The sequence below is a fragment of the Rhinolophus sinicus genome, chromosome 5 (genome assembly GCF_057876585.1).
Source record: "Rhinolophus sinicus isolate RSI-liver-muscle chromosome 5, RSI-T2T, whole genome shotgun sequence".
In the NCBI taxonomy this organism is placed as follows: Eukaryota; Metazoa; Chordata; class Mammalia; order Chiroptera; family Rhinolophidae; genus Rhinolophus; species Rhinolophus sinicus.
Window position 1 is genome coordinate 53,305,943 of NC_142505.1, and position 26,584 is coordinate 53,332,526.

General features: G+C 43.0%; 1 protein-coding gene, 1 non-coding gene and 1 pseudogene across 3 annotated transcripts in view; 1 reads left to right on the forward strand and 2 right to left on the reverse strand.

Annotated features, from left to right (window-relative positions):
• Window positions 1-22,966, reverse strand: part of LOC109443573 (heat shock protein HSP 90-alpha pseudogene) — a 275,719-nt pseudogene extending 252,753 nt beyond the window's left edge.
• LOC109443577 (uncharacterized) overlaps window positions 1-26,584 on the forward strand; it is a 318,204-nt gene that overhangs the window by 281,672 nt on the left and 9,948 nt on the right. The window contains exons 5-6 of one of the 2 annotated variants that reach the window (XM_088798895.1): window positions 14,508-14,628; window positions 22,764-24,465. In XM_088798895.1, the coding sequence (XP_088655021.1) occupies window positions 23,549-24,415 (867 nt within the window). In that variant the 5' untranslated portion in view covers window positions 14,508-14,628; window positions 22,764-23,548 and the 3' untranslated portion in view covers window positions 24,416-24,465. Of the gene's footprint in view, window positions 1-14,507; window positions 14,629-22,763; window positions 24,466-26,584 lie in introns of those variants that run through there. The other variant, XR_012489505.2, reaches the window with a different exon arrangement.
• LOC148758250 (small nucleolar RNA U3) lies at window positions 13,707-13,928 on the reverse strand. Its single transcript, XR_016021455.1, has one exon. It is a non-coding gene; the product is annotated as a small nucleolar RNA U3 (small nucleolar RNA).

Consider the following 26,584-nt stretch of genomic DNA (forward strand, 5'->3'; position numbering starts at 1 on the left):
AGTTAAAAAAAGAAAAATAAGAGAAAAAAGAAAATTATCAGAAACTGAGTCAATTTAAGAAACTATGAGCACCTTCTTGCTTCTGCTGACTTAAAATAAAGACTTCTTCCTTGAATGTAGGAGTCCTTTTTGGTCTAGAGTACAAGGAGTAGATTTCTGAAAACATGGGAACATGAGAAAAATTTCTAATATAGAGTCCTATAGAATTACTGTAAATGTATATCGTTGTATATGGTCAACTCCATAGGATGTATTTTTTTTCAGGGCTCTTTTAGAATTCTAGGGACTTATGTCTGCAGTTGGGTGTTGTAAAAACACAGGTTTGGAGTTGAGAAAGACCTGGCTTAAATCCCATTTCTGCTGTTTACTACACAGTGGCATGTTTTTGAACAAATTACCCAACCTCCTTCAGCTCCAGTTAATTTGCAACATGGAGATGACAACCTGTATCACAGGATAGTTTTGAGAGTTAAATGAAACCATGTCTAAATGTCTTGGCATGGTGTAGGTGCTCAGTAAGCTTTGATCACGTACCTCTCTAGAAGGTTATGAATAGGTTACGGCAGTTGACAAGTTGGCTCACGCTCTCTCCTCAGGAACTGATGTCTGAGCTACCAGAATTTTTGTATTTTCTTGGCTAAATTATTTGTCAAAACATAAGTGAGAGCACTGATAATTAACTTCTGTAAGAAGGTTGGAAGAAATTAGATAATTGATCAAAGCAACAGTGAAAGGAAAAGAACTTCATAGACATTTTAATGCCCTTGGTTCCATTCCAGTATTTTCTCTTATTATCAGTTTATTTCATCTTCATTTGAATTGCTTCCCCCCTTTAGCCTAGGGGCTTCGAGATTGTCTCTGTCCAACCATCCCGGTGTTAATCTCCTTTTGCGGTGTCTTGTCTCAGGCCTAGCATGAAGCCATTTGGGACCAGTGCCTTCTGATTAGGGAACACTGCATTTAACTCTCTCTTACCATGTGTGATCAGACAGGTAAGCGTGGACACAGCCCTTTGCTGCATTTTTTGCATACTTGATTTAATACTGAGTCCATTTGCTTCTTTTACCCAATTAGAGAGGGAGTGGCTCATGAAGGCAGAACAGAGTCGTCAAATCTCTTCTTCCTTGTATTTACTCCTCAACCTATTAAAAAAAATTATTCGAAAAAAGGATCATATTTTCTCTTAAATTTCACATCAATATCTTAATCCAAATGAAATTATATATATGAAAAAAGAACATTAGAGTAAGTACAGATTTCTCTTCAATGTGATTTCCAACACTGATATGTTATTAAATTCTATGTGCTAAAGAAGTTACATGGAAATACACTAAGTATGTCCAACTGGTTGATCATATTTATACCACTCTCTCCTTGAAGACCTATGAAATACCTCTTAAGTATTGACTCTTTTAAATATTAAACACTTTTTTTTTTTATTGAATCAGTGTCAGCTGCTTAAACTTGAAGCAAAAGTCAGAGCACTAAGAAGAGGCCCAACATTTAAAAAATCCATTACAATTGCCCTTGAGTGGCCAAAGGAATGAGCCTGTAGGGACTGAGCTATCATGAAATGAAATCTAGCTGGGCTTTTCTGATCTGGACTGGGAATTACCTTAGTCCTTTGGACCTGTTGCCAAAATGGACTCTTTCCACCAAAAGACATAAATTAAATCAAAAGATTGAAGTTCTAGAAAATCTCCTACCCTCTATCCCACTCCAAGGCCATAGAAGAAAATAAAACAGTAAGACAAAGGGCTTCATGAAATGGCAAGAATGCGAATGAAAGCTAATCACCTAAGGGCATTAAACCTTGGAAATCTGGATGGGGAAAGCAAGCTTCAGGCTTAAGCGAACATTGAGGAGGCTGTGATTTCCCCCAGTTATTTAAAGCCTGGGCCGTTTTCACCAGTGAGATGGTGTGTCTGCTGGCAAGTTGCCTCATTCTGCTATACAGAGAGGTTTGATTGGCATTAAAGTCTTCTGACAGGCGCTTGTCATCATCAGAATGTAGAATATTTGTGGTCTGGAAGAATTCTTTGATTGGCTGCTTTAGTTATTGTAATATTGATTTGTTCCTCATGTCATATTTGTTACATCTGTGTTAGCATCCCAGGGAAAACAATGCAGTTGTGACTTGTTACCTGTGTATTTTTCAGGATAAAACGACATGGTTTCATGTTTGTTTATTTTCCTTTACCAGGCCAAGCCGTTACCCAATAATTATCTAGACAATTAACTTAGGAAAGAAACAAAGCACTTGATTTTATTTATTTATTTATTTTTTGGCACCTGCACTGTGTGGAAGAAATTCATGGGGAGACAGGGAAAGAAGACATTTCAAGAAACTGCTACATAACATAGTTAAGAAATTTCTCTGTGATTTAAAATCATAAAAGAATAATTGGATGGAGACACCACCTGAATCTCCAGGGAATTCTTCTGACATTTCTGAGAGCTGAGAAGGGCCTCTGCATGAATCTTAGAGACATTCTGCAATTTCCCCCCTTTTCTTTCTTAAGCTTAATGGTTTTCTGGCCAAGCCCCAAGACCAGGAGCTGAGAGAGAAGCTGGGCCTCGGCTTACTCTCAAGATGAAGCAAAGCACCAGACATGCTGAAACTCCTGTCTGAAATCTACAGGGAAGTTTAAAAAACTTCAGGCTCTGTACTTCATAAATAAAATTCTAAATTAACCATTCTGGAATAGCTTCTGACCAACTTTTCAGTCCTTTTCTCTTGCGGTGTGGCTGAGCTATTCAGTTCCAGCTCACCCGGTTTGTTTGGAAGGTGCATGGGTGCTCTGTTGGGAAGTGGTGGGAGTCACATTCCAACTGCCAAGCGCAAATCTGCGTAGCATGAAAAAGAGAGAACCATTGTCCGCAGGAGATATGTCTTTATTAGTCTTAACTAAAATATTGACATTTCAGTTGGATTTTATTGGTACTTGCTGTACTTCACCAATATGAAACTTACTTAGAACACCTGTCCTAAATGCTTTAGAATAACTAACAAAAAGTGAATGGCTTGGAATTTGGAGGAAAGCAAATAATGCCAGAGAAAAGACGCAATGATGGTAGATCTTTTTCCTTTTGTACATCGTTCCCTCTTTGGCTTGTTAACAATACTGAAATGGCTATCACTCATGAGGTCCATTTGGGCTTCCCATGCATTATGCCGCTCAATCCTGGCAGCTGCCCTGGTTATAGGTGTCAGTTTATACATGAGGAATCTGAAGTTCAGGAAGGCTCTGTGGTTTGCCCAAGGGAGCTTGTTTTGTGGGCGGTCATGCAAATGCTAATGCATGATTTGTGAGCACCCTTCCTGGAATTCTTCATTCCAATTCTGTATACATCAGGATCTCCTGTGGAGTGTTAAAAATGCAGATTCCTGGGTTTTGCCCCAACACCTCCAGGTGGGAGTCCAGGAAACCCTGGCTTTTGTTTGTTAGTTTGTCTCTTCAGCTCTCCAGAAATTTCTGAGGTATAGCCTTAGGAGCCATGCCACAGTCCAGGAGGAGTAGGCCATGCCTGTTGATGGGCGATGACTGAAGGGGGGGGGGTCCAGGGAATCCACAGAAGTGCCTCCAGTGCTTGGAGTAGGGGGGGATACTGCACACGCACACGGTCAGCTCTGCCATCTCACCACGAACCAGGACATTGCAGAGACCCTCTTCCTTACTTGTCATGGGTTTGGTTTTAAAACCGTTTCCCCTGCTTCTAGCCCCAGCACAATGTCTCACACAGAGTAGGTACTCCAACTTGTTTGTGAAATGACCACATAAATGCCTCATCCTCTCCATAGCACAGAACACAGGTAAGGGGTAGAGCCTAGGGTATAGACGTAAAGGTATGATGTCTGAGTAGCAGGACTCTAGTTCTTGGGAGATAGGGGAGGAGCAGTGTGTTCTGAATGCCTTGGATACATAAGGCCCTTTCGTGAGGCAGTATTACTTCTTTTGTTACTTCTCATAACTACCCTTCAGAGTAACTTCCACTACACACACTGAACAGATGAGCAGCTGAGCCTCCGAGAATTTAAGCATCCTGTTGTACCAGGAATGCCAGAATTTCAACCTATCTGTCTGATGCAAAGCCTATGCCCACTATACTTTAACCCTGTACCTCCTAATTGGAGAAGGGTCGTCTTGGTCTAGAGCTGCACTCTCCAACAGAAAGATAAGGCAAGCTGTAAACGTGAACCACATATGTCATTGTAAATTTTCTAGTACCTACACTTCAAAAAAAAAAAGTAAAATGAAATAGGTGAAACTAATAATTGTTATTTAGCCTAATATATCCAAAATATTATCATTTTAACATGCAATCAATTAAAAAAACCTCAGTGAGGTATTTTACATTCTTCACACTAAGTTTTAAAAATCTGATGTGCATTTTACACTTTCAGCACATCTCAGTTAGGACTGGCCACATTTCAAGTGCTCAGGAGCCACATGTGGCCCATGGCTGCCATAGTGGATAGACAATCAGTTGTGTATCTCAGAATTTAGCTGGATTGATGCAGGAGAACCCGGTCCCAGGAAACCCAGAGGGTAACTAGATCAGGCATTTTGGCACGCAGGAAGTGTATTATTCATTCATCCATTCTACATAAATGAGTGAGTATCTGCTATGTACCGGGAGCTGTTCTAGACCCCAGGGTAGAGAGGTGAATGAGATAAAGTGCTTTTACTAATGGAATGTACACTCTAAGAGTTGAGATAGACAATGAGCAAATAAACACATAATGTAAGTCATCTGAAGAAAAGTGCAGCCAGCAAGCAGATAGAGTGTGGCAGAGACTATTTTTGATGAGGTAATGAGGCAAAGCCTTTCTGAAGAAAAGGCATTTGAGCAGAGACTGTAGCAAAACCTGGAGAAGGAGTGTGGTAAGCAGAGGGAATCCTGAGGTGGCAACATGTTGCACATGCGCTGGGAATAGCAAGGCCGGTGTTTGGAGGCAGCAGGAGTGGTGGGAAGTGAGGCCCGAGCGTGAGACCGGAGTGCTCGTGCACGGCCTCACAGGGTTCGTAAGGACTTTCCCAAGTGTGATGTGAAGCCTTCACAGGGTTTTGCAGAGAGTGGGCTCCCCTGCTATCCACATACTTTGATAAATGTTCTTGCTATGGTATGGAGAATAAACTGGAGGTGGAAGGGTGAGTGACAGGTTGTTATTGCAGGTAATGAGAAGAGCTGTGAGGAATAAGTCTTCACTGGATTGGGGATGAGCAAACACCAGACAAGAGCGCACTGATATACTAAGCTCTATTTTATATATTATATAGGATACATTACAGCAGGGAGGCGACATGGCCGTTGCAGTCTAAATTCACAGTCCGTAAGAAACAGACGTTGTCTATCATATGATATGTTTTTTGGGGAGGTAGGACACCTCACTCCGGGAGACACATGAGGGTGACCCAGCCCAGGGCAAGGGAGGGTGGGGAGGCTTCCCGGAGGGTGGCACCTGCAGAGATCCTTCTGCTTGGACTAGGGGGCGCATGGCATTTGCAAACAGTAAAGATACACCCTGTTGGTGGACGTGCTGGCAGTATCCAGAGAGCATGAATGTGGAACTGTATTTTCAAAATAATAGTCTATAGTTAGTTGGCAAATTTAAATGGTGATAAAGCCTCATCAATATTTATGACCTACATTTTTCCTATATTTGGTAGAATAAAAAGCTGGAGTATATGATAATTTTTAAAAATTTACATTTATACCATTCCTTTGTATAATCTGGCCTATAATACCTGATTATCATTATTTTTACCTAAATAATGAATAAACTAGACGGGAAAAATTCAAGCCTTTCACATTAGACACAATTGTAATTCCTTTATAGTAACATTCATAGTTAAAAATTAAGTCTGCATGCCTTTTTTACAAAAGTGCATTTTCTGGATATAGTTAATTTTTTATTGTCTGCATTAATGAGAGGCAAAAACAGCATAGATAATTCCCCAAACCCAAGCTTAACATCCATCTCCACTGGGCTGTGTGATAAAGTCTGCCCTGTGTAATGCCTGATATTTGCTTTCCTAATGATGCTCTTTGTGAATAATATTAACATGAGCTTGCGTTTTCTTAAAAGGAAAAAAAATGGCTGATGTAAAACAGGGAAGAGAATATGGCAGGGGCTGAGCAATGAGGAAGTCTGTTTGGGATTGGTGTTTTTCCAGGGACCATAGGTATGTGGATAACTGACGAGCTTATATATCATAAGTTGAAAGAGAAGATATTTCTCCCCTTCCTTTCCTCTCTCCCTCCCTCCTTCCCTCTTTCCTTCCCTCTCTTCCTTTCTCCTTTCCTCCCTTCCTCCCTTCTCTAAGCTAAATTCATTTGTTACATTTTCAGAAATGTTCAATGTCAACAAAAACACATGAATTCATTCAAAAGTTCAGGTAAAACCTTAATAATAAAGTTGGAGAAGCAGCTTATCAATAGACCACCTCCATGGAAGCTAAATACTTCTGCCCATTTCTAGCCTAAGCCCTTTAGGCTCATGGTCATAAACTTGAGGTCAATGTGCTATGCAAAGTTGTGCATACGTTGATGGCCTGCTGTGCATATGCTGATACTCAATATAATATTTTTTTGAACATTTCAAAGAATTCAGCAGGCATCTTGAGCTGTGGCAGGGCATTTTGCAGCATTTGTTGCTGTCATCATAATGAAGATGACAAACAATCTCCCTGCTGTTCAGGGTCTGTATTCTAGGGTCAGACATGAAACCAAAGATGGCAGAAATGCATTCAGAGCCCTGCTTTATGAATTTACTTTGCTTATTGCATTTCTTTTATTGGAAATGTAATTGCTTTGGAATCACTAGGATCATGGGGGGAAGCATACCATCAAGAGAGTAAGCGATAGAGTGGGGGATATGAGGAAGTCCATTTTAGTTTGACAGAAATCTTGGGAATTTTTGGGAAAGAGCTTCTAGGTAACTGCTTCAACCTTTGCAAAGCCAAAGGAAACATTTTTATCCATTTTTATTGTTGCTGTTGCTCAACACACACAAAAAGGGCAGACCTGGTGTGTTACCAGAAGTCTGATGGTAGTGTGGGATAGTATACCATCTCCCAAAAATCATAAAATCCAGTTATCACACAAGCATAATTACTTTGATTTTGGGTGTAGGGGAGGGTGTGAAACTTTCAGAGAAGAAGCAGAATAATAAAACAACACATCAAACAGTAAATGGACATCAGATTAAGCCAAACTTTTTGTTCATTTCACTAGAGCAATCTTAAACCCCCATATAGCTCATATAAAAGTTAACATTATTTTCAATAATTGTACAAGATATCGTGTACTAGGAATAAAAATGGCAAAGCATTTTCTTTTGGATATGTAGTCTGAAATTTTGAGAGTAAGAACGTACACACACACACACACACACACACACACACACACACACACACACTGGAATGCTCATCTCTCATTCATACTCGATGTACACATAAAAATATAGATTTAGTTGGGTTCCAAGCTAGGTTTCTTGGATTGCAACTAACAAATGGACTTTGGTTAACTTAAGTGAGCAGAACTTTGGTGGAAGGTGTGGGGTTGCTTATAGAATCAGTGGGAGGCTGAAGAAACAGGCTTAGAGATGGACATGAACCACAAAGCTCTAGTTAGCGAGATTTATCTTATAGCATCAGAGTGAATGACCCCAACCATTTTCGTTCTGCTCTTCTCTTCCTTGAAATGGAGATTCCAAGAAGAGAGCAAGCATCCTATTGGCCTGTTTGCCACATGCTCACCCTTGGAAGGAGAGAGTAGGGCACTTCATCAACTGTCCCTCTAAATTGTATCCAGTGGGGGAGGGTGGGTCTCTAAAAGGGTGGACACTGGGTAGCGACACATAGCAAGCACGCCGTCTAGGGTGTGAGGGTGAGTATGTCACTCCTTAGAGAGATGTTCCTAACCCTCAGTGACTGTTTCTTCTTAGACTATTTTCAAAGAAGAACACTGAGCTCCTGGAGTGGTGTGAAGACCTGAGCTCCGTGCTGCTTAGTTTGGTGACTTTTTGCAGCTCTCTTATCCTCTTTGTGACCTAGTTTCCTCATCTTGCCTATCTTACAATGTTATTATGGACACCAAGAAAAGTGTACGTGAGTGTACGTGGAAACAGCTTCTAAAACTGGAAAGTAGTTTCTGCATGTTCCTGTGAGTTTGAGAATCCTCTCTTAGTGACTGTCAGAGCCCAAAGAGAGACACAGAGGCCTGGTAGCATGTTTGAGGTCCTGCATATACCCGATATACAGTATTATTAGGTTTCATTTTCAGTGGCTTCATTTACCCAAGGTCAACCATGGTCTGAAAATATTAAATGGAAAATTGCAGAAATAAATAATTCATAAATTTTAAATTATGCACCATTTTGAGTAGTGTGATAAAATCTTGCACCTTCCCTCTCCATCCTGTCCAGGATATGAATCATCCATTTGTCCAGCGTATCCACAACGTATATTATACCTGCCTGTTAGTCACTAAGTAGTTATCAGATCAGCTGCTGTAATATTGCAGTTCTTGCATTCAAGTAAACCTTAATTTAGTTAGTAATGGCCCCAAAGTGCAAGAGTAGTGATGCCGGCAATTCAGATATGCCAAAGAGAAGCCATAAAGTGCTTCCTTTAAGTGAAAAGGTGAATCCAATACAATAAAATACTGAGACAGAGAGCGAGAGAGTGAGAGAGAGAGAAAGAGAGAGAGAGAACATTTATGTAACTTTTATTACAGTATATTATTATAATTGTATTTTATTATTAGTTATGTTGTTTACCTCTTACTGTTTCTAATTTATAAATTAAGCTTGATCATAGGTATGTATGTATAGGAAAAAATATAGGATATATAGAGTTCCTTACACTCCACAGTTTCAGGCATCCATTGAGGGTCTTGGAATGTCACCCCTGCAGAAAAGAGAGGACTACTGTACTAAGATCATGTTGCTTCATGAATGTATGTCCTTGACAAATTATATAGACTGTCATGAAATTTAATTTTAGATGAAGTTTGGTATCCACTAGACTTAGGCCATACCTTATAAAGCAGTCCTCACTTTCTTCTTTCTAGAACAATCTGTTCCGTGTTGCTGGTTCCCAGCAGTCCGTAGGCTTCAGGCATCTATCTGGGTTGTGGGTTCTTAAATGATAAATTAAAAACATACAAGGAGGGCTTACTTTATTTGAGCAATATATTCCTGGAGTTTTTACATAATTCAAAATTCAACTACTTTGAGACTAATTTCAGTAATAGATAGGAGGGCGGTTTGTTTACCCGCTAAAATGAGTATTCCCGTGCAGCCCTAGAATAAACTCAATTTACAGTTCACTTGCCTCCTTCAGCTCTGAGATTGAATTACGTGATTGTCTAGAAACTTTTAATTTGGGGGGTTGGAGTTGCATTGTTTCAAATTTTGCACATAAAGAGAGGTTCAGCATATTTTATGTCACATTATATTAAATTCATGTAATTCAAATCTGCGTGCAGTGTGATGGCTCTGTAACTCGGTACAGTTCTCTAATGCCTGTACCTTCTAGAATGCCCCAGTGCAGCATTTGGTTTAAATCAGTAACATGTCCTCTGTCAAATGTATCCTATTCATCAAATGCACAAAGAGGAGCCCCAGAAAGCTAGAATATTTAGTGTCCATTTCTCTCGACGTACCTACGGAAAGTTTGGTTTTAGTAAACCTGGGCGCTTACGTCCGATGACGGTGTCTTGCTTTCACATGAGCCAACTTCTGTGAAATGAATAAAGAGGGGTTTTGTTTGTTTGTTTGTTTTTGTTTTAAATAAGCAAAATCTTTATTTAAATGTTTGAATGAGGTATAGGAAGGTGATACATTACAAAACGAGGTGGCTATACAAAAATCAACTAAGTCTTTTTTTAAAAAAAGGACGGACAATAGGAGAATTCTTGGATGAACATACAGCTCTCAACTGGAGTGCTCTCTAGTGTGCAATTTCGTGAGCATGGCGTAGAGGAATTATGGAACAATTCTGTAGATGCCCCTGCCTATATCTTTGGTTCACGTTGCAGTGTCTCCTCCGAGTTCGTTCATCTCAATTCTTTGGTTGTGTGTGTAGGTTTCAGTGTGACCCTGCCTAACATTGTACTGGGAACTCAATCAGTGAAGCTATTACTTCTTGATTATTAATGATGTTGCACCCCTAGGTCTTACCACTTCCTAAAATAAAAATAATCTCTTACAGTGGTCTGGAGGCTCAGAATCTACAAAGGACTTTCTGCCTGTCTGATTCCACTCAATCCTCACAGTAGCCCTCTAGCTTAGACAGAATAAACATTTTCCCTTTTTATGGCTACTGCAGGGTACTTTGTAGGTAGCTAGGGGCAGGAGAGCCAGGATCCATCTCAGGTCACTTGATTCTCTGTTCTCTCCCTTCAGCCACACAGCTTCTCCCTAGAGGCACTGTCCTCTTCTCCCCGGGACTCTGTCATTGGCCTTGCATGTCACAAAGGAGTGTGATCTGTAATAACAGCCTAGCAGCTGCCATCACAGGCAGCCCCTGCTCTTCCCCTAATGGCATAATTTTATGTGTCTTATTTCTGTTCTCCAGCCCAAGCCTAGTGTCCAAACAGTGCTTCATTGAAATCAAGACCTCAGGCATGGCCAGTAGGGTGGGTGCTATCTTGCCATCTTGCCTCAGCGTCTTTCAACTTAACTCGCTGTCTAGCAGAGCAACTTTGTACCTGCCTCCTCACCAGAACCGGCCACCAATAACACATGCAGGCTCTGCTGTAATTAAGTATTGATTTCATGTAACGTGTGTACACAGGGGAAGCTTATCTCATTTGTGGGCTGCTGTTATCTGTCAGTAGAACAAAATGTGTGGTTATCAGTGGACATCCTATGGCTATCTATGGCGAACTGTAACCTCTAATCCATCTAATTGTAGTGACATTACGGTACGCCATTCCAGAGTGGACCATTTGTCTTAACACGCTCTCTGCTGCAGTTGGCCTGCTTTTGTCCCCAGAAATAGCTGCACCGATTCTTCATTGCAACTCCTTCGCCGTTCCAATTTGGCCCGGCCAGAATGGAGACTAGCAAAGGCCATTTACGATAGGGTAGCATGGCTGTTACTGTTAATACATGGAGCACTAGGTATTACTTGTTTTCGGCTGTCTTTGTTGTGGTCACACCTAGCACTCTTCTGGTAACCTTGCTATTCCCAGGAGAACAGGAAAAGACATTTTGGATGGAAGCAAAGTTCACATCATTAACATCGCCAGAAAATGCTGGTAGGTTCTTGAGTCCCCCATCACCTTTATGTGGTGTTCACGAGCCCCAGGCTGAGCTGAGATTGCTCTGCTTCATAGATTTGATGAGGCAGATGTACTGGGGGTAGGCGGAGAACCCCTCGTGCCCACTACAGGAGTGAGAACCTGAGGAACTGGGCCCTGTGTCACTCTTAACTGTGTGATTTCTCTTCCCTTTGACAGCTTCATCTTGACTGAGCCACTGGCTGTCTTGATTAGGAACTTTCTCCTACCAGTGGAATGGAAGTTTCTAAATAAAGATATGAGCTGTTTGTGTGGATGTCATGGGGTGGGAGTTTGGATGAATAGCCTACATAGGTGATGACATTGCTGCCTCTGCTTGCTTGAAATATTGGCCCGGGGTATTGGGAGATAAACCAGTGAAACAGTCTTGTTTCGGGGCCTCATACTCTCTCTGCTTTAACACAGAAGTTTTCTCTCTTGCCAACTGCTACCTAAAGTTACTTCCATTAGGTGTTTCTTTCCTGCTGCCATATAAGGGGATTAAAAGTAACATTGTAGACAGACTGGTGTCAGAGGGGAAAGTTTCCAGTCCTGTGTGGCACTGGGGGTTATGTTCACACTGAGCTCTCCATCTCCATTTTAAGTGTCACTTTATCACCACCCATTCACCTGGATGAGTAAGAGTCCTGAGCTAGGGAATGGCCGGTAATTGCCAATCACGCTGCAGAAGTCATTCAATTGCATCTTAAATATGTCTGTCACTCAGAAATCTGGTGAATGAGCCAGAAACAAAAGTGTAACATAACATAAATCTTCCTTGAATGTCCTCCGCTCAAACATTTAGCAGGGTCTTTAAGGAACCATATCAACAATCATATTAAACAAATCGTAAATATTTCTTTTGGTACTTTTAGGTGGGGAATGGAGGGTCAGTGGGGGAGAAAGTATAGACGTTGGAGTCAGAGGGATCTGGGTTCTGATTTCCCAGCTCTCTGCTCCTGAACTAATCAAGTTCTCAGCCCCTTAGAGCTTCAGTCTTCTCATCTATGTGATGTGAGCACACAGGGGGCTTGCAGGTCAGGAAGACTAAGTGGACGGCTCATAACGTCATCTAGCTCAGTGGGACACACACTGGACAGCAAGGCCTTCTGCCATCACACTACCTCGTGTACTGGACGGATGCCATCTGAGTTCATTACAGCTCTAACTGTATAGGACTTTTCCAAAGTTTAGCGGTGTTTCTTTCATCCTGTCATTTGAACTGTCTACAGAGTGTTTATAAGACAATACCTAGGTTACACCTGAGCTATCGGAAAATATGCTGAGTCACTGTTCAAAGAGGCCCATCCAGAGGTGAGTGATGAGTCCAGTGAAAGTTCTGTGGTATGCTTAAGAATCATCTGAGCAGCAGCTAGATCTGGGCATATTCTAGGGCCCCATCCCACAGAATCTGATTCAATAGATTTGAATGAGGGGCCCATGAAATTTGCATGATTAATGTGCTCCTCAGATGATGATAATGGTTTTGGACCACACTATAAGGAATATTGCTGGATACATCAACAGAAGAACCACTAGGGATCTGGAATTGCCATCTGGGAAAGGGCCACTCCTGGGGGACAAGACAGGAGCCTTCCAATTGCCACATATCTGATATAGATAAGATACAATTTGTTCTAGAGCCCCAGGGCTCAAAACGGAACCTGATGGGAAGAAATTCCAGGGAAAAAAATTCCAGCTTAATATAATTATGTGTTTTGTAAGAATTAAAGCTAGTAAGGGTGGACTATACTACCTCCAGGGGTAGTGAGCCCTCCAGTTCAGGAAGAATTCAAGTGTGTCTGTCTGAGTGACTCCTGGGAATTTTACATAGAAGAAATAAGCTCATGCTCTTATTCCCAATGGCACTTAATTATTTTATTGTGATTGTTTCCTACGGATCTAGTGCCTTCACTCTTGCAAGTGTTTATTAACCATAAACTTGGTGCCGCATTCTGTGAAGATAAAGCACAAGAGTGCTACGTGGACCCAGCAGAGGTGTGATCTTAGCACATGCTGTCGTCAGGAGAGAAGAAGCTGATCCTCAATTTCAATGTAGGAAGAGGTATAATAATAGGCATATATAGCACTGAGAAGTGAGGGAGGGATTACCCACTGGGGCCGGGGGGGTTGTGGGGGGGATAAGTAGACTAGTTTTGCTTTGAGAAGAAAGCAAATACCAGCATTTAACAGGTGAATTAATGGAAACTTTCATTTTCTTCCAAATGGGTATCAACTTTTCTCCCTCTCTCTTCAGAGCAATGAAATTCCAGTCGTCTCTTAGAAATCAAATGGATTGCTAAACACTTGCTTTTCTTGGCTCCACATGCATCTTTCCTGCTCCCTTTAAATCTGTGGATACCATTAATGTAGCTAGGATGTTCCCCCTCCGCCCCCCACCCCCCACCCTCCAAACCTCTCAGCCTATGTCCTCTTGCTCTTACTCTCACAGAGGAAGGGACGAAAGCGCATCAATGGCAAATGGCGGTTTCAGCTAAGCAACACCAAGAGCCTGCTTCATACTCGGGGGGAGCCCCCTGCCTCCTTCTCATGGACAATGCTCCTTCTTGATTTTCTACAGACGTTTATGAGGAATGTTGTTTTGAGTCACTCAAGAGACACTGATAGTTTTCCTCCTTCCAGGTTTTCAAATTAATACCACCATATTCTAGAGTCTAGACTCAGTTTCTGTTTTAAAGCGAAAACATGACATTAGAGGTTTTTAGAGTTGGGGCGTCCAGGTGACATTCTGTTAAAAGCTTATTATATAGGCCAATTATTACATCTACAGAATTTTGTAATTAGCTGACCTTAGAAATCTTGCTAAACCACATGTGCCGGTTCATGTGAAGTTGTGGTTCAATTTAATTGTTATTTGACCTCCTTTCCTCTCTCTACGTCCTTGATCGTTGCTATTATTTGGTACTTAAGAAAAATTCCCCTTATTGGCATATAGACCCATTCACACACAAAAAAAAATGTTGTGAAGATACCTTGATGGATAAAGTGTTCAGTTTCTTAAAATCCTAATATAGAGTGAGACGCTAAAAGACCTACTTTCGGAAGTTACCCTCAACAGCAGATTTTGCTGAATAGTACTATATGTGTTTAATAATAAAGCTTCTTTTATTGTAAACTATTTCTTGTCAAACTATTTTCTGTGGTGCTGAGGTTACAAAAAATACCGTTTTTCTATCGTTGTTGGTGTTTTTCAGGCCCCCACTTTGAAATGGATGCACTTTTGGAAACCTCGGTGGTTCTCTACATCAGAAAACACCTTATGCCAAGCGCCATCAGGTGACTTGGACAAAGCAATGCAATTTAGATGGGGAAATGGTACGTATTACGTTTTGTAACAGCCAGCTTCCAGTAATAACCATCTGACCCTTGTGATCCTATGTTTTCAATTTTCCTTTTAAAGAATGCAGTAAGCAATGCTGCCAAAGCATATTTTTCTGTCAAGTGTTCACGGATTTATGAGTTGCTGGGCAGATTTTCCGTCTTCAGTGTTAGAATACACAATCATCAAACACTTGCTTTTCTCTTAGAGTAACTTCTCGTGCCACTGTCTCATGGAATATGCCAAACTCCAGGTTTGTGTTTGAAAAGAAAGTCCCCATGTATGATTGCAAGGAAATAGGGGCATGATTTTAACCTTTTTCTACGTTTTATTTTGGTTTGGTCTTTTTGACTTGGGTATGAGTGTCTGCTAATGAAAAGAATAAACACAACAGCCCATTGCTAACACCAAAACACATTTATTGAGTGCCTGCTGTATGCACATCCCTTCCCTAGCCTCTATTCAGGGACAACTTATACAACATATCCTATTTAAATGACTTTTAAATAGAGTAGCAGTTTGGAAATTCCTGGTGGGAAGTAGGTGTGATATTCTGTGTAGCTTCCTCAACTGCCAGGTAGGATATCAGCTCGAGGACATCTACTTAGGAAGATGGATTAATTTGAAAAATCATTTCTAAGAAATACCCTGTGTCTTTGTACAATTACTTGATCTCCAGGGAAAGAAGTCCAGATAACATTGAGCGTTGTTTGCCTTGGTTAAACTGTAGAACTGAATCCTGGTCTCAATTCCTGCTTCCCTTTCCCTTTCTCTTCTTTCTAAATCAAAGAACAGTTTAACATTAGCAAAGTTGTTGCATAGTGAGTTACCCCCAAACTTAGTTGATGAAAACAACCAATCTTTATTATCTCTCAGTTTCTGAAGGTCAGAAATTCAGGAGTGGTTTAGCTAAGTAGTGTGGCTCAGGGCTCTCATGAAGTTGTGTTGAGGAGGTGAGTAGGCTTACACTGATCTACCTGAAGGCTTGACCATGACTGAAAGATTCACTTTCAAGTTGGCTCCCTCACTTGGCTCTTAGCAGGAGGCCTGAGTTCCTTTCTATGTGAGCCTTTCCAGAATGTCCTTAGGACATGGCAGCTGGCTTTCCCCAGAGCCAGTGATCCAAGAGACAGGGAGAGTAAGAGAGCGGTGAAAGACAGAACAGTGGCTTTTATGAATTAATCTCCAAAGTCACGCAACTTCCTCTTTATTCTATTTGTGAGCAGTGAGTCACTAAGCCCAGCCGCATTCAAGGGGAGGAGAATTACACCCCACCTCTTGAAGGGAGGAGCATCAAACAATTTGGGAACACGTATTAAAACTACCACAGTTGTACTTGTCATTTAAAGTTTCCAAACATTGTTTCTTCAAAAGAGTTCTGAATGGCAGTGGTATCTTTCTCTCCTATCGTTAAAGTGCAAGGTCGCTTGCTCTAGAAGAACCATAGTATATTATCAGCCATTTGCATAAACCTCTGCTTCCAACTGCTATCCTATTACAGTGTGGGCAGAATTTGTCTTAGCCAGTGGAGAAATGATAATGTGCTGAGACATTTTGCTAAACTCAAACAGAGCACTTCCCTGTGGTTTGAAGACTTCCCATCATCATGTTCTCATTATGATGAGGATGGTATCACTGAAGAGCAAGTATAAGTGGACTGACATTTATTTTGTGAGCATTGAGGAGAGAGAGGCACATCTCTCTAAAGTTGTGAGCTGCTGAAAGCCCAGAGCTGCGTCTGCTGCCTACTGCTGATCCCTGGGAGTGTCTCTGAAGTTATAATTTCCCTGCCCTAGACAGGCCCGAAAGGGTGGGGGCTGGAGATGGAGAGGTCTTCTCTCTCCTAGCCCAGCAGTGCCACACTCTTCCCAGCCTCTTTCCTGGGTCAGAGCTGCCGCTGAGTCTTCCCAGATCCAGAGCACTGTGGCTCCTCTGAAATCTGACACTACTCCTCAGTTCAGGGGCCAGCTTAAGTCTCTGGAAGGGCGGGGGTAGGATTGGGAGAGTGGGGGGGAGGGGCCCGGGTATGGCGTTTGTGTCGTTTGTCCAACCTAGGGCCCAGCTGGAGTTCTCAGCTGAGGTTACTGCCTCAAATGCTGAATATGCTGCTCTCAGTGGGAGAGATCAGCTGTAGGATGCAGGGAAAGAGCCCATCTCCTGGCTCTTGTGGTCTCTGTTCCGTCCTGGGCTCTCCTGTGTCTCCACTCCGCTCCCTTCTCTCTTCCCCTGCTCGCCAGTTTGCCCACCTTCAAGTAATCCTCGTATGAGTCTCTCAGCTGTTCTGTGTGATGAGCAGAGAGTCCTTTGATGGGTTGTAGACATTCAGTTTGTGGTAAGCTCTGGAGGGGAACTCAAGAAGTCCACCTCGCTGCTGCCATTCTGTATTAGGTTTTTTAAATAGTTTATTTTCATCTTCTAAATACTACATAAGTGTGCAAAAGTACATAAAAAAAGTACATAAGTGTGCAAAAGGACAGTGTGGCTCCTGCTTCCTGTGTCTCCAACCCAGCCGCCAGCGAGACTATAGTGGTATGACTCCCCTACCTATGGCTGCGTGGGTGTTCTTTTTTGGCCTCACCATTTCCTGCGTTCTTATGTGGGGAGCGGGAGCTGAGACCCCGCAGGCCGCCCTGCATGACAAATGGCGCAGCGAGCAGGGTACGGTGCCAGCCAAAGCTCCCTGAAGTGTGGTGGAGCAGTTTGTGACTCAGTCTCAGGAAGACCAGGAGGAGCAGCTGCCGGAGAGCTGGACCCCCATGGAGGGGTGGGAAGATGTGGACGGTTCCCCAACCAGCATAGGCCGGAGAAAGCGAAGGTTGTTGCGGCCCTGTGGGCTGGGAAGTACTTGCTGAGGTCCTCACCCCCAGGTTGGGGAGGACTTGGAGCCCTCGCCCTGCAGAGAGGGCACACATTGTGAGGCTAACACAGAGTTCTGTTGAATGACTATGGACTATGGGGAATTGCCTTCTATCCCTAATTTAATGGACTGCTTGACTGTTTGCTTGGGAAGGTACCACCATGTAGTGGAACTGGTGGATGTTTGCTTTTGTGTCTCGACCAGCCACCGTGGAGTATATGTGAGGAAGTCTGGCGGTGCCCAGAAAGACTGGCGGTACTCTGAGAGGCCCTGGCTGTGTCCAGGAAGTCGGGCTTTGCCCAGAGAGAGTGGTGGTGCCCTGAGAGCCCTGTCTGAGTCCAGTAAGTCTGGCTGTAACCAGAGAGAGTGGCAGTGCCCTGAGAGGCCCTGGCTGTGCCCGGGGAGACTGGTGGTACCCTAAGAAGCCCAGGAAGTCTGGGTGTGCCCAGAAGTACTGGTGGTGCCCTGATAAACCCTGGCTGTGCCCAGAGATCCTGACTGTGTCCAGGATATTGCATTCACCTCCAGGCTCCTTGCACAGGGCCCCTCGCGGAAGACGCTTGTTGCGTAGATTGTGAGGCGAGACCCTGTAGGGGTGGAGTGTGGGGACAGAGCCAGGAGCTCAGTTTCCAGGCTCTCGGCCTCACGTGGAAAGGTGCTCACTTGGGTAGTAAATGGCCATCAACTGTGATTGGATGGGCCAATAATATAACTGCTGTGGCTACGCTAGCAGAAAACGGGGGCTAGCAAGAAGATGGTGCCTGGCAAGCACGGATTTCAGTTAGCAAGTAGTTGGTCGGTTGGCAGAAAAGCGGACAGCAGGTGACATGTCGTGTGAATCCAGCCTCCAGTGAGACTACAGTGGTCTGACTTCCCTACCTATGGCTCCGTGGGTGTTCCTTTTTGGCCTCACCATGTCCTGCATTCTTATATGGGGAGCGGGAGCTGAGACCCCGCAGGCTGCCCCGCATGACAAGTGTGCATCTCAGCTCTAAGTCCAGTCGCTGTTTTCAATCTTTAGTTGCATGGGGCGCAGTACACCATCCCATGGTTTGAACCAGCAACCTTGTTGAGAGCTCAGCTCTAACCAGCTGAACCATCTGGCCACCCCTCCGAAAGCTCAGTGGCAGCTCGTGGTCTTCAGAGGGAACAGCTCACACTGGCCCATGTGGGAATCGAACCAGCAACCTTGTTTGTAGAGAGCTCACTCTCTAACCAACTGAGGCATCTGGCCGCCCATGTATTAGTTTTATCATAATAAGAATATTTCAAGACAATACTGCATTTTGGTGTATAGATTGCCCTGTTATTATTTTCACGTTTTTTCTTGTTGTCTGAATGATAATCTGTCTCCTCAAGCGGACAGAAGCTCTTGGAGCAGAGGCACAATGCCTCCTATCTCATGTGCATGGTTGTCTTTCGTTTAGGTTCTCAGTGTTTATCAGTTTCTGGTGGACACATTTGCTGCCCAATCTGCTTTCTCTGAGGAATTGAAAAAAATAGAATCTGAGAGACCACAAGTTGGGATTGACGTGTAAGGTCAGCAAAAATATTGATTGCCAAATTTTATCTTAGAAGTCTATACAATCTTCTCTAACCCTCTTTACCAAAAAAGCCCATAAGATTTGAGACGGCCATTCATTCCTGAGAGACCCCTGCTGACTCTGGACGTGGCAGATCACTTTCCTTCAAGGGAGGCTGATGATTCCAGCAAAGTAGCTGGGAGCAGACTGAGTTTGCAATGGGTACCAGTTCATGTGCAGAAGAAGAGGATTGGGGGGTACTATGGAATAATGAATAACTTTATAATGGAAAACCAAGCATGGATTCAAAACTATCATGTTGGAGCTTTTAGAAAACTACGGTGAGCAAAACAGATAGGTCTTTATTTCATTGAACTCACCCTTTTGATGTAGAGAAAAATCCTCTCAACAAATATATAACTTAGTGGCATTTTCTCCAATTACATGATGCCTCATTGTTGATAGGTACTCGCTACAGAAATAGACACCTTCAAGCTTAAAGGCACCTCATTTTCTATCTTGCTGCATCGCTCATTCATTCCCTCATTCATTTACTCAGACAGACAAAATTCAGAAACACCTGCAGGCACCGTCAATGTAACCATTAAGCCATTGGGGGAGTATAGGAAGTGCCACGTTTGTTCTGACGTCTCTCAGGAAAATCATCACCACTAGACATCATGCTTCTGATCAGCGATGCATATTACCTGGGTTCCAGAGTTTTTCCAGTCCTGTTAGTCCTCAACTTAAAATGGCTACATTACTTTTTCTTTTGCAATCTTTTAAATAAAAACTGGAGCATAGTTTAGAACACATGGATTTTGAATGTACCAAATTTTAGTATGTAGGATTCTTTCCCATCTCCAAATAACTGAGAAATAAGGAAATAAAATTTCCTTCTGTATATGAAACTTTAAATCAAAGTAACAAACATCCCCATTTTCTGACCGATAGGGACTGACCTTGATGGCCACAGCTGGCCTTCTCCAGGTAACACCCCTGCATTTGTCATGAGTTAAGTGCTGAGAATAGAAATTGCACCACACAGTACCAGTTAAAGAATTCAGGAAAGTTGAGAAAACTTAAGAGGCCAAGAAGTGAAAATACATGTATTATTAGGTGAATGAAAAACTTTCCTAGAAATACTGTTTAGAAATACACTTCCTTGGTGAGCTCCAGTAACTTTCTCTGCTTTGGTAATATTTAAAAAGAAGTGGACTCTGGCAGAAGGTCTTACATCATTTTTCCTGCCGAGGTGCATTCTAAGACAGGCATTTTTTAGTAAACGTCCTTGCATGCAATAATTGCTTCTCTGGCATTGTAGTAAAATGCTGCCATTTCCTCTCATCTAAGTCATATATGTTTCGGTATCTGACCACTCAAGCCATTGTAATAAGAGACAGAAAAAGAAATTACTTTGGCCAGTCTCCTGAGATGCTAGAATAGATGCTGTCAATTACAGCCGCAGGTTAGGAGAAATCTTTTGAAAGGGCAGGGGGATCGGACCCTGAAACCTTATCTATTTTATTGCAGCATGATGGAATATGAACACGATCACATACTGTGTTTTCATCCACTGATTGACTAGGTCTTTGGTCCTCAGTGATAATGACAAATATAAATACTCAAATGACTTACCAACAAGAGAAATAGGGATTTTTTGTCGGGAATCTTACAGAAAGCCCAAAATGCAATTGGAAACTGGAAAAAGGAATTCAAGCAAAATAGAAATTCCCCATGATGCTCATGGGCCCATCAATCATGGCTTTACATCTCCATTCAAAGGTACCTCTTTCTCTGTACAAGATGAGCAGCTGGCGCATCTACCAAGGCCCTGACTTCACGGAGCTTGTGCTTTATCCTCATGCATGGCCTCAGGGATTTCCCTATTTCCGCAAATATAATCTGTCTAGGAATTATTCGGTGTTTCAATAGGAGATTTACTCCACCGGTATTCTGTGTCCCTAAACAACAAGGTGATTTTCTTTAAAAAGTCAAGTAATGGGTCAGCTCAGCAAACAGATCACTTGGGACTGACGTCTGATCCGCATTTATTTAAATTTTGCATGATCAAAAAGGGATATTTCTTTCATTGCTAAATATCTTTCAAGGGTTTAAATTCTACACTAGGTGATGTTCTAGGCCCTGGACTTTTGATGGTGAAAAAGACAGATAAACTTCCTTCTCTCATGGTATGTATGTTGGGGGAGAACCACAATAAATGAATTAACAAAAAGAAATATGGAGGCAGGGAGGGAGAGCGCTAGAGAGAGGGAGGGAGGCAGAAGGGGGAGAAGGTGAAGGCTGAAAGGAAGAGAGGAAGGAAAGAAAAAAGAAAGGACGGAAGGAGGGAGGAAGAGGAGGAAAAAAGGAAGGAAGGAAGGAAGGAAGGAAGGAGCAGTAAGAACTCTGTAGGAAACAAACAAGAAGTAGAATATATATGTGAACCATGACATTTACATACATCACAACTCTAGTTCAGAGGAACATGCAAATTACAGCCATATGATTTTAAAGGTCAGACAGAGACCTTTGATAACCCAGTAGGTCTGAGTTATTTCACTGGTGGGCCATGGCCATGTTGGTCTCTTCAATGTTGCTAAAATAATATAACATGGAAACAAGACCCCCCACAATAGTAAGGACACTGAGTTGTCATTATACCTCCCTTCTTTTAGAGTCATAATTCATATTACCATATGAAAGATCTGGAAAGTCCTGCAATACCTATTACTCTATTAAGAATTCCCTAAACTTATTTGGATATGGACACTTGTTTCCTGTCCCTCTTATTAACCTCCCACCCGACTTGTTGTTCTGCTGGTTATCCCATGAGCAGGATGGCTAGTGGAAGAGGCATCATTAAACAGAAAGCTCAGCCTTACTGGAGAGTGGCCAAAGGACAACGAAAAAGCAGTATCCACATCCTAGAAATTTATTTATTTAAATATTTACTTTTCACTTTTAACAAGGTTCCATTTATTTAAAAACAAAACCGACCAACAAACAAAAAAACTGAAGGTATGGAAACTGAATACACACATGAAAGTATTTTCTCAGGGAACTACTCAGCTAAGCTAGGTATTAATAAGCACAGGTGGTTATACAGAACAATTGCTTGTAGATACCTTTTCAATGAGCATTTTACATAATAAGTTACTTTATTATACATCCAAGTAATGCTTCTCAAGGGGCAGCACCATTTCTTGGTGGAGGGAGTGGAAACAAATCATCTTAGGGGCTTTCAAAATGCAGCACTATCCACCCCTGGAAAAACATTCTAATACTCGTATTTTTTTTTTTTTAAGCATCCTACAGACTTTAAATTCTAATAAAGTAAATATCAGTCTTTAATATGCCACATAAACAAATATTTCTTTGGGACCCCCCTTTTTTTCAGAGTAAAGGGGTCTTGAAAGCCCAAACTGAGAAAACCACTGTAGTTTATCCTTAGCCACATATGGTCAGTTTTTGGCTCTGACCTCATAAAGCACTAGTGTGAGGGAATTGCCCAAAGCTGCTATATCAGGCCCTGGCTGTTATAGCCCAGGAAGCTGATTTGTGGTGACCTGTTGGACTTGGACCTTTTAGTGTGGTATTGTTTATTAGCACAGTAATATTGTCGATACAGTTACTAGATTTAGTCAGCATAGTCAGTATACTTATTATTGCGTATTAGCACAGTTGGAGAGCATAGTTAATATCATCAGTGAGCGTAGTTGCCCAGTCACCATGTCATGTGACTTTACAGACATCCGTGTTGACCAGGAGCCCGTCAGTGCCCATTACGAGCTCCAGGGAATCATCGGAGAGGGCTCCTATGGCAAGGTCGTGTTGGGCAAGCACATTCTCACGAAGACGATGGTGGCTGTGAAAGTCATGGACCAATGGGCCTCCGACAGAACGCACCTGTCTCTCCTGCACGAAGTCTGCTGCATGGCAGACTTGCACCATCCTAACATCGTCCAGCTATTCCATGTGATCACCTCGCCGGGATACCTCTTCCTAGTCATGGAGCTGGTGACCGGAGGGAACATGCTAGACTACCTTTATGACCACGGCTGCAGGTCGGAGAACAAGGCCCGCGGCATCTTCCGGCAGCTGGTGTCAGCAGTGCACTACTGCCACGAGAAGGGCGTTGCTCACAGGGACCTGACGCCAGAAAACGTGCTGTTAGACGCTCACATGAATTCTAAACTTACAGACTTTGGCGTTGGCACATCCTCCAACGTCCATCAACTCAGCATGTTTTTGTGGCACTCTGCCTTACATAGCCCCGGAAGTGTTCCTGTGTGAAACATATGACGGTTGTGCCGTGGACATCTGGAGTCTGGGCGTGATGCTGTTTGAGATGCTCACGAACACCCTGCCTTTCAAGGCAAAGAACTGGGGAAGGATGGAGAAGAAGATAGTCAGAGGGCGGTATGTCATACCATCTTATCCACTGAGGTGTAAAGTTTAATCAAAAAACTGCCAACCATCATCCCTGAGCAGAGAGAAAATCTGAAGACCATCATGCCAGATCCGTGACTAAACATGGGCCAACAAGAACTGAAACCTTACATCCAGCCACCCAGTGATACCATAGACGCTTGGATAATAAAAAAGATGGTGAATCTGGGCATTCACAGGGAAGATATCCAGGACACATTATCACACAAAACTTATAACAACAACATCATGGCCACATACCGCATGTTACACATCCACAAACCAAAACACAAGTATCAAACCATCAATGTAAAGCCCTTCCATCCTCCTCAGTTCCAGAGCCACAGTCCCTCCCCAGCCCAGACGGTTCAATCAGAGTGGTCTGCTTTCCAGCAGGCTGAGCAGCAGCCTATGGACCATGAGCCAGGGGAGAAGGCCCAAGAGTGTGCCGGTCTTAGAGCCATCCTGGAGTACAGCACCACCGTTTCTAAGTCCAGGACCACCACCACCTCATCCAGCACGGGATCGAAGACCGCCACTTCAGAGGCCAGCCGAGGCTCCAGGACTACCATTCCCAAGCACTGCTGGGGCTCCAGGACTTCCACTCTGAAGAACAGCTGGGGTTCCAGGACCATCACTGCTGAACCCTCCACTCCCGTGCACAGACCAGGCTCCAGGAACACCGCTCCTGAGCACAGACCAGGCTCCAGGAACACCACTCCCAAGCAGAGACCCAGCTCCAGGAACACCGCTCCCGAGCACAGACCCGGCTCCAGGAACACCGCTCCCGAGCACAGACCATGGTCCAGGACTGCTACTCTGGAGCTCAGTCCAGGTTCCAGCACCACCATCCTTAGCCCAGCCTCCGATGTCACCCTGGGGACTCTCTCTCCAGCCACAGCATCACCAGCAAGAGTGGAAACCCTGATGACATCAAGCGGGGCCCATGGCGGGTGGCTAGGAGGTGCTTGAACTTTATTAGAAAACCGGTCTGTCTTCCGCCAAAGGGGTACTGCAGACAAAGTCAGGTAAAGCCCCTTTAGCATTGGACACATAAGGTCCTTTTATGGAGGCCAGCCTGCCCTAGAACATGGACCACTTGGGGAAGGGATGCATATAGGAATAAAATCAGGAGTCTGTTTAAAGGAGGGAATAAATGGTAAGATGGCAACTCCATCCCTGTAATTCACCCTGACTCATCTATGAAAACTGCCAGAGCCCTCTCACCTTCCTTAGTTGCTTCTTCCTGTAGATTCCTAACGACTGCTCTCATGGTTAAGAAACAATGTTCGCACATTACTTCTCAAGTGGCATTCAGACATTTGCTTTCAACCAATGAGCTTTGGTTTCAACCCAAATATAGCAAAATGGTTGAAATCTTGGACTGCATAGTCACATCTGGGTCTAAATCTTAGCTTCACCTTGACAAACTCTGTGACCTAAGGAAAGTGATTTCCTTTCCCTTTGCCACAGTTTCCTCACATGTAAAATGGGCCAATAATAGTATTGATTTAACAGGATGTTCAGTGAATGCATTAGTTAGTATATATTAGTGAGGTGTTTTTGTTTATTTTGTTTTTCCCTATTGAAAGAATTGGAAAGATTTTTCCATGGAAGACCATTCAGTACTCATTCAGAGTTTGGTCTGTATTAAAATTGTGTAGTCAGTTGTTGTTAATGAAATACCATTTAGAAGTCAAGAAAGCATGTGTCCTCTCAAGAAAGCAAAATAGAGAGTTCCATAGCGAGTCAAGAGGGACAGAACACATAAGCTGTGAGCTTATCAAGTATTCCGGTACAGCTGTTAGTTCTGTATTTGGTAGGTCCCTATCGTGGTTACTAATGAAAATCTACTTTAGCCAGGTTAGGCAAAAAGAGAACTTCTACCACATAGGACATAGACTGTTTCATGAAACTCCAGGGCAGGAATGCAGGGACTCACCCACTGCCTAGAGAGTCATCGCAATGCTTGCTTTTTACCTCCTGAATCTCTCAGACAGCATCTGCTTCATTCTACTTCTTCTCTGAAGGCCATCTTTATCTACTCTTTATCTTCATGTCATAATTTGGTGTCACCCTTTTGTCCGGGTCATATTTTTGTTCACATTCAGAGAGCAACCTCTTATCTCTAAGTTTCATCTCCAAACTGTGGGAAAAGTACTCTGGTCTTGTTTGGACCAGAAGTCTGTCCATCCATGAGGCTAATGCTAACGTAGATGCCAGACCCTCCTCTGAAGATTGGGTGCCAATCCCTGAGAAAGGGAGACTGTACGCTGGGTACACACTTCATCAAGATCCCAATAATTTATTTGTGCTGTTTAAGAATGGTAATTGCTGCCCAACCTATAAACCACCCCTGCCCCTATAATTCTTATGCAGAAGTTCTAGAGAGAGGTATGTGCTTTAATATGTTTAGAAAGGTCTCCAGATGATTCTAATGATTAACAAATTTAAAGAACCTTTTTTGAGGGACACTCACAATATGGTGAACAAAAAAAGGAGCGCAAGACTTACGAAAAGAGATTAAGACTGGACTTTTCAGCCTAGATAAAGTAAGATCAAGAATCTTTAAGTGTACAGAAGACTCATCCACACATAACCCTGTTAGACTCATCCACAGAAAACAGCTGTTTTTTGTCTCCACAAAGAACAGTACAAAAGCACGAGGTTATATATAAGGAAATATTTCTTAATAGGAGAAGAATTACAACAAAAAATAGAAGAACTCTGTATCTCTGGGGCATCTCAATGTACCTGAGGTGCATAAGTGTGCCGGCTGACGAGTTAGATGCTATTCAGTAGAGTCTGGGATCCCAGGGCCAGGATCAGAATCCACAGGCTCAGAAATGGAAAACCAGCTCTTTCAGGTGGGGCTCATGTTACCCAGAGAAAGAAGAGTGAGGGACATGCTCCCGCTAATCTTCTCTGACCCATGTACTGGGGTCAATCAAACTTATAGGCTTGATGCTGACCTGTCAGCCTTCTTTCTTACTTTTCCAGCTTCTCCAGGCTGGCAGCTGGTGAGTGCACTGAGCCACCTTAGTTTCCAGCCATCCTACTGCCCACCCCTCACCCCACTTCTTCTGGTGGCTGGACAGTGCTAGATCCTGGGACTTAGGTCTGTGAAAGGAAAGGGAACTA